General features: G+C 41.3%; 1 protein-coding gene across 1 annotated transcript; it reads right to left on the bottom strand.

The window, feature by feature from the left end:
* On the bottom strand, positions 1,879-2,722 carry LOC109847678 (cannabidiolic acid synthase-like). Its single transcript, XM_020416908.1, has 2 exons — positions 2,492-2,722; positions 1,879-2,409 (listed from the first exon to the last, which is right to left on the bottom strand). Exons 1-2 carry the CDS (start codon positions 2,720-2,722, stop codon positions 1,879-1,881), a joined length of 762 nt encoding a protein of 253 aa, XP_020272497.1.

Here is an 8,960-nt window from a genome sequence, read left to right as displayed (position 1 = left end):
ATATATATCTTGGGGTCACCAGTCAGCAGACCATTTTGTATTATATCCATCAGGAAAAAATATAATATGAAATGGGAATATTTGATTCTGTATGTGCATCATTTACTCTCTTATAAGCCATTTACACCAATATAAATATGACGACAATAATATTTAATCTTTCTTTGTTGATTCAGCAATTCAGGTGTCTTTCCAAGGATTAACGTAAAGGACCCTTATAAACAACTTGGAATCAGTAGAGAGGCATCTGAAGAAGAAATTCAAGCTGCAAGGAACTTTCCGATAAACAAATATGGGGCTCACAAGCCAAGTGTTGATGCAATAGAATCAGCTCATGACAAAATAATAATCTTAACTACATTTAAATGCTGAGATTGCTGAGCAGCCGAAGAGGCAAGCTGAGATGGCAAGGTAAAATTTGAGAGATCTTTGACTGATGCTCTTAATAATTCTTAAAATTTCATGCCTCTAAAAACTAAACTGTAGATTTGGAGGCCAATTGTATTAAATATTGATTGATATTCTTAACTACATTTAAATGCTATACACTAGCGTACCACATGTTAGGTGTTGTTTCTGCATGCTCCTTCGTAGTATGCTGATGGGATTTACCGGTAAAATTTTGAGAATTGAGGAAAGCTATTGAATTATGTGAAACTAACAAGGATATATCACCAACATCACAATCATAGCCATAAAAAATATGTCTTTGCAGCTTTGTCTTCCGAGTACTACAGGATTTCTGTGGACTTTTGATAGTGCTCCTGGGAAAGAGATTCTGCTCTGTTACTGTAGATTTGAGATTTCTTAATATATTTTCCTATAGGATGAAGCCTCAATAACAGATGAGAAACCTAATAATGATAGGAGTTATTGAGGGAGTGGTGTTATAATTATCCTATGATGTCCTGAAGCATTCAGAACTAGAAAAGTATGACTAATTGAAAAAATATACATATCTTCAGAGTTTAGACTTAGTGTAGATATAGATATGTTGATTTGTAATAGCATTTTCTTTGATCTTAGTATCAGTCTCTGGGCTCTACTCAATACAGAACCCTTGAGAATTCATTTTGGTATGCGAAAGAGAAATTCAATAATTATTCAATTGACATAATAATGTAGCATAAGTTGTCTGAAGGATTGGCTGAAGTAAAAGGTGCATGAAAATAAGTAGAGAGCAAAGCCAAATGCAAGGATTGAATCTTTTGATTGAGGACTCACAATTTGAAAGGTCATGTAGAAAATTGATGGAAGAAATATTTGTTCTGTAAAAGAAACTGAGCAGACAATATTTTGTATGAAATTTTCATGTAATGTAGTTAATATATTTATGCATGATGTTCATTGGCTATTTATTATTGGGTTGTTGGATAAGACTAGCAGAATACTCATAAAGAGGCCATTTGAGGTTGAAGTTTGAGAGGTTATTCATCATCCGACTGCTTTTTTTTACACATGTTATTATTTTATTTATGTTTATCTTTCATGATCAGTAATGTATGTGAGTTTCCATCTATATCCCAATAGTTTCTTTGAATATCTAATCAAACAGTCTGATTTTCAGGCTACTCTTGCTTCATCAGATGACAAGGCTAAAGACTTGGATCAAGCGCAATCTGGGAAACTGAAAACTGAGAATCCTGTTGATATACAAAGATTGGGAAATGTGGAAACAATAACAAACCAAGTAAGAAATCTATTTGTTTTTTCAACAGCAGAAGTGGCAAGCTCGTTTTATTTAAATCACTCACAACACTCTCAACTTGTCCTGGAACAACATCAGGATCATCGATCAAAGAACGCAACAACAATACGAAAGAAAACTTGTTTTTCTAAATCACCAATACCTGTAGTGTGCATGTGTTGATGCAATAGTCAAAGACTTTGTTTGTTTGTGCAAATACAAGCATCGGTGGAGAACTGAAGAGTCACGCTCAAAGGGTTTGAGGTCGGTGACGACGACGACGCTGAAACCCCCACCCGTGAATTATAAGACGGAATGCTCTGCTCACTCCTAAAATAATTCCCTGCATCAACTTCCCTCTTAATCCTCGCCAGCCTCTCGAAGTTCCCCTTGAAATACCTCTCCCTCCAAACCATGGAGTCATTATAGCTGGGAAGAACCCTCTTGTTCCTACCCATATCGATATCCTTGTATCCGTAATAAGCAGGCCTCGGGTTGCTCGTAATGAAATTACGCATAAATATCGATATGCTGTTCATCAGATCCAAATGCTTCTGGATCGACTGGTCATCGATTCTAAACCATCCCGTAAAGTATTGGATACTGTATAAGTTTTCTTGTCGATGAGGGAACGGTATCGCTCCTTCTGATATATCCTCCATTGCTCCACCCATTGGTAGCATTGTCATGGTAAACAAGACTGGTCGCTGATCACCGAGGGTCTGAGAACTAAGGGAATTGTTGATGAAGGTGAATATTTTCTCCCAGTCGCCTTCAGTGATGGAGGAGGTGACGAAGTCACACTTTAAAAGAGGACCCGCGAGTGAAGTCCAGGGTGTGGTCGAGGAAGTCTTCAGTTTGGTTCAGGCCGCTGAGGACGACGAGGGCCTCCAGCCAGTTGTTTAGCTTACACTGTCTGGGGGCGATGCAGAGCTCGGGGAAGCTGGTGGCCATGATGTTGGTGAGGGTGCTGCAGTTGCCGAGGAAGAGGGCAGTGAACTGGAGTCTGATGGCGGTGGTGCCTAGACTGTTCATTGAGACGGTTGCGGTGACTTGCAGGTTCAAGTTGTCATCGAGATTGGGAGCTACGTATGAGAATTGATAAGTGAATTCGAGACATCTAAAAATGAGGACGTTAGCCAAGATATTGATAAGAGAATTCGAGCGCTAAAAAAGAAGGTAAACTCATGGAACTTGCGTTCCATTTAGTCAGTGTGTCATTTTTATTTTCAAATGTAATAATGTTCACTTTAGATTCAAACCCTTTTTGCTGGGAGCATTAGATCGCTTAGTGCGTACTAAATCTCAGTGCATTGGCATTTCTTGTCATATTTATACATTCTAATGGGCTCTTTAATAAGATGAACTACATAAATTCCTATTTGAAGTATAATCGTAAAATTTACATGACTACTTAATCAATTGGAATTGGAACTGGAACTTTTAGATGGGCCTGTTAGTAATTGATTTTTTTAGTTAGAACCAGGACAATTGCATCAATGGAATTAGAACCAGGACATTTTTGTTGGATAAAGTAGGATAAATAGCCTGCCATCTCCAATTCTCCATGGAGTTGTTATATATTTTGGAGGCCAGTTATGTTGTGCGCAGCGGAAATTTCGGCAGAGTTTCTGGTGCACAATAAGAGAGAAAGATCAATAATAAGAATTCCCGTCTCACCAAGGAGACAAGAATCTGAAGCGGATATCTCAACCAAGTGAGATATCGGCTCTTCCTCTCATCAGTTCTAGGACTGAGCTGTCGAGGGATCCTAAAGCTATTACAATGGCCACAAACTCAAACAATCAATTTTACGTGGTTCGGCAAACTGCCTACGTCCACGGGGCAAGGAGGGGGGATCTACTATTAAAGAGAAAAAGAATACAATGGGTTTACAACTCTCACAATTTAAACCCTCAAATAACTCTCTAATCTCTCAAAGGGGATGCACAACAAAAAAAAAACCTCTCTCAAATCGGCTCTGCACGCTGCCCAAGAAAGAAAAACAGACTGCACTGGCTCCGTGCACGAACACCAAACAGCCGCCTGCAGTTCCTTTTCTCCCTTCTGCCTTTTCTTCTCGCACTGCTGCAGCACGCCGCCCTAGGTTTTGTTTGCACGCCGCTTTTCCCCAGCCTTCGCACACTTTCACCTTCGCTGCACTTTTGTAGCCGCCAGCAAAAAGAAAATCAAAGCTCCTTGCTGCTTGCCACCGAAAACCCTAGGCAACCATAGGGTATTAATAGGCATGAATGGTCAATCGGGTGGGCCTTGCTATTGTCCACTAAACAATTTCTTTCCACACAAATTTGTTCACGTGAACTTCCCTTCCACGCGGTTTCATCAATGCATGTGGTCCCCACTCTCACGTGCTCACAATTCTCCACCTCGGTGAAGTTTTCCAAAACTGAGCCGACACCAACCAAAACAAATGCCTCACTTGTTGTGTCCAGTACAAAGTGAAACAATTCACGATAACGGACTCAATCCATAATAAGTCGAGACCCCAAATGAGAATGCGAACACTCTCCCAAACGTCGATGTCTACTCACCAAATCGATCTCACCCCCATCAAAATCCAAACCCGGCTGCATCATAAGACTGCCTACGTATCATCTTGCCCAAGGAATCAAGCCGAACGTAGTTCACCCAAATGGCCGCGAACGACCTCAATCCAATAGAAGAGTTCGCAACCCTTCTCCAATATCATCAACTCTGCGACTGATAGCACCTCCAATGGCCTCAAACACCTCCACCTGATGTGAACCAATGGTCATATCCAAACTGCATCTATCAGCTGCACTCGAATCAAAACCCAACTCATCATCTGCATCTGAATCCAAATGACTTCCACGCTGTGTCACGTCAGCTGGAATCCCAACCAATGCAAAATGACCTGGAGTATGTGGGAAAATCCCTACCCAATGTGGAGTAGCATCAGTCTCCACCCGCTGCGATACCTCTAAGGTCTGTCCAAAACTCTCCACCTGCTGAGAGTCAATTAGCTCCCTCATCGAAGCCTCAACCAAAGTGACACTACCAGACCTATCTTCTAATGAAGTTTTACCTCCAATCATAGCAGTTGACAACTCTTTAATAGGATGACCCAAATATGTCGAAGCCTCTGTCCAGAAACTCTTCTGCAAACCATTGCTCGACCACAAACACCGATCCTCCTCCAGAAAGGCACGGTTCTCCAAATTTGTCACCTTATCTAGTTGCCCCAAGATTTCCTTTCCAACGAAGTGTCTCGAAATGCCGTGAGCTCGGCTCCAACACAGAAACAGGTCCATCTTGTACCTCCCACCAGAATGGAGTACCTTCACCTTTCTGCCAATATCACACTTCTTCAATCTGTTGGATACTACTAGGACTTTCTCCAATGGGGATTTGGTTACAACCCAAACACGCCTAGAAATCAACATGTTCACTGGACTTCAAACTGCAGGTCTTTGCACCCTCTTTCAATCTATGCGAGGAATCAATACTGGAATGGCCAAGCCCCAAATGCCGCAGTCTAGTCGAATCAACAGAAGTCGTCAGCTCTCCACCTGCCACTATACCTCCAGTCAAGTAATACAGGTTATTTCTCCTGACGCCCTTCATCAAAATACGAGAGTCTCTCGCAATCTCGAGAACCATGTCCTCAACACGAACCTTCAGACCCTCTCCAACCAAAGCTCCAATCGAGATCAAGTTCTTCCTCAAAGAAGGAACATATCTCACATCGTTTAACTCTCTAACAGTCCCGTCAAACATCTTTATGCGAATTCTTCCTATCCCAAGGATCTGGCATGCACGGTTATCAGCCATGTACACCACACCACTATCCACCAGCTTCTCAAAACTGGAGAACCATTCCCTTCTAGGGCACACATGATAGGTCGCACCACTATCCAACATCCATTCAGATTCCTCCGAATAGCTATCTGTAGGACTGATAGAAAGCGAATAAATAGAAGAGTCAGAATTATTACCATCCGATACGATGTTTGCTTCTGATGATGGTTGCTTCCCTTTTCCCTTCTGCTTATTCTTCATCCATTCGTCGAGCTTTGGGCAGTCTTTCTTCCAATGACCAGTCTCCTTGCACCAAGCACACTGATCTTTTCCTACTCTAGACTGTGACTTCCAATTCTTTCGGTTTGGACCCTTCCCTCTTGCGACCAACGCCTCCGCTACCGGCTCAACCGAAGCCTCCTTATCCTTCTTTCGAAGCTGATAATTCACAAGTGCAGCGGTGACCTCACTATACGAAAGTGATGCCTTCCCATTAATCAGAGTAAGAACGAAGGTCTCATATTCCTCGTCGGGCAAGGAACTCAACAACAGCAACGCCTTGTCCTCATCTTCAATCTTGACATCCACATTCGCCAAATCCGCAAGAAGCTTTGTGTAGTGGTTCATGTGATCTCTAATGGAGGTTCCCTTCTTCAACTGGAAACGATAAAGTCTCCTCTTCAAATGCAAGCGATTTTCCACACTCTTGGTCAAATACTTGCTTTCGAGAATCTCCCAAATCTTCTTCGCAGAAGTCTCATTCATCACATCATATTTTAGATCTTGAGTCAAACAAGACCTAATCACACCACACGCCGTTCGATTCATCTTTTTCCAAACCTTCTCTTCAATCTCATCTGGCTTGCCATCTAATTCCAAGGTATCCTCCAAATTCTGCGCGTTCAGCGCATCCAAAACCTCGCATCTCCATAATCCAAAGTTGTTTGTGCCATTAAATTTTTCCACATCTATCTTCATAGAATGGATATTCAGACTTTGAATGGTCTTCGCGCCAGAAGCACCGCCCTCGACACCCGAAGCACCTTCTTTCCCCGACATCTTACGCACCAACGAACAAAGAATAGACCCAAAACTGAAAAGATAAAGTCTTTACCAAAAGATCCCACCTTTATCACCAAACGAAGACCTAGATGAACTTCCAAAGCGATCTACTCCTCCAAATAGCCCAAATAGCCCAAGCGTAGCCCGAGCTCTGATACCACTTGTTGTGCGCAGTGGAAATTTCGGCAGAGTTGGTGCACAATAAGAGAGAAAGATCAATAATAAGAATTCCCGTCTCACCAAGGAGACAAGAATCTGAAGCGGATATCTCAACCAAGTGAGATATCGGCTCTTCCTCTCATCAGTTCTAGGACTGAGCTGTCGAGGGATCCTAAAGCTATTACAATGGCCACAAACTCAAACAATCAATTTTACGTGGTTCGGCAAACTGCCTACGTCCACGGGGCAAGGAGGGGGGGATCTACTATTAAAGAGAAAAAGAATACAATGGGTTTACAACTCTCACAATTTAAACCCTCAAATAACTCTCTAATCTCTCAAAGGGGATGCACAACAAAAAAAAAAACCTCTCTCAAATCGGCGCTGCACGCTGCCCAAGAAAGAAAAACAGACTGCACTGGCTCCGTGCACGAACACCAAACAGCCGCCTGCAGTTCCTTTTCTCCCTTCTGCCTTTTCTTCTCGCACTGCTGCAGCACGCCGCCCTAGGTTTTGTTTGCACGCCGCTTTTCCCCAGCCTTCGCACACTTTCACCTTCGCTGCACTTTTGTAGCCGCCAGCAAAAAGAAAATCAAAGCTCCTTGCTGCTTGCCACCGAAAACCCTAGGCAACCATAGGGTATTAATAGGCATGAATGGTCAATCGGGTGGGCCTTGCTATTGTCCACTAAACAATTTCTTTCCACACAAATTTGTTCACGTGAACTTCCCTTCCACGCGGTTTCATCAATGCATGTGGTCCCCACTCTCACGTGCTCACAAGTTATAGATCTATTATATGTAGCATGGAAACTTTAAACTTTTGGAAATTTTTGGTGAGCCTTAACAATTTTGAGATCATTCCCGTGTGTTTGTATTGTTCACTAGGGAACTGATACTTCTTATTAATATTATCGACTTTAAGAGATTCACATAATTATATTTTTTTTCTGGGTGGCATAGAATTTGCTGGCTGCAGAGGGTTGATCAAGGTCTGCTGTATCATATGGTCATCCTAAAATGCTCTATTCAACATAATAGACATGGTCACCTTATCTATAGTTCCTATCACATTCTTTTGAGTAGATTAAGATAATTCAGATTTACGGGGATTTTCATTTTTGGCTGTTTATAGAAATTCTCATGAGATTTAAGAAAATGGGTAATTAAGAGAAGTTGAGTAAAGGAAGTCATCGTATAATTGAATAGGGTAACTGGGTTATCAAGACAATTGAAGGATTATGACAATTGAATGATTAACCAAAATGTTATGTATATGCATTATCTTTTTTGTAATGAAAAAAAAAAACAGATTAACCAGTTGAAGGATTTAGGTAGATTAGTCCTATTTGATTTGATTTCCTTCGTCACCTGAATTCAATATGTGATTTTTACTCATGTTGCTTCTTAATATGCATCACGTGCAGCGCACGTATTGCATACTAGTGTTATAAAGCTTTTGAATTATATTGCCCATCCATATTGACAATGATCAACTTAGGCAGCAATGCAGAAAACCTCTGATATGTGAGCGTATATTCAAGTCAACCACTCAACTTCAATTTAACAACTCTAGTTTTTCTAGCATATTCAGTCATAGTTAACCATATCCTTCAGAATTTGCCCAGTAGCCATCTTCCTAACAAAATGCAATTCATGATTTTTATGTGTACTAGCATTGCAAAACCACCGTATAGGAAACAGCTAGGTATACAGCAAATATGAAGGTTTACCATAATTGAAACCTGGAGGCATGAAGAGAAACATCATTAAATCAAGAAAGGTTTCAGATGAAGAATACAAACACTCGGCATACCTTTCAATCTAAGTAGTACAGAAACAAAGACTACCGCAACTTTGTTGTAAAATTTGCAGGAGAACCTTTAAAAAGGGTCAACTGAGGGTAGACCCCCTTTACTATTGCCCAGTTGCCCATAGAACCCCTGTAGTTCTACTTGTCAGGCAAAAATATTTCGAGGCAAATAGAACCACTGTAGTTCTATTGGTGAGGATAGAACCCCAGTCACTATTTTCTTTTTACCTCTTAAAATAGTCGAAAAAACTCACTTAGGGGGTCTACTCACACATGGGCAAACACTACAGGGGGGTCTATCAGAACAAATAGAGCTACAGGGTGTCTAATCGCAACTGGGCATCAGTACAGAAGGCCTATTCACAATTAACCCAAGAAAACAAAATCTAAGGTGTTTCTAGAAGATAAGCCACTAACCACTTCATCCAATAAGAGAGTTAAGTTTAATCTGGAGAGATCC

This window comes from Asparagus officinalis, chromosome 7 (assembly GCF_001876935.1).
Source record: "Asparagus officinalis chromosome 7, Aspof.V1, whole genome shotgun sequence".
Taxonomy (NCBI): Eukaryota; Viridiplantae; Streptophyta; class Magnoliopsida; order Asparagales; family Asparagaceae; genus Asparagus; species Asparagus officinalis.
The sequence above is the reverse complement of the archived record's forward strand: the minus strand, read 5'-3'. Positions and strand labels throughout refer to the sequence as shown.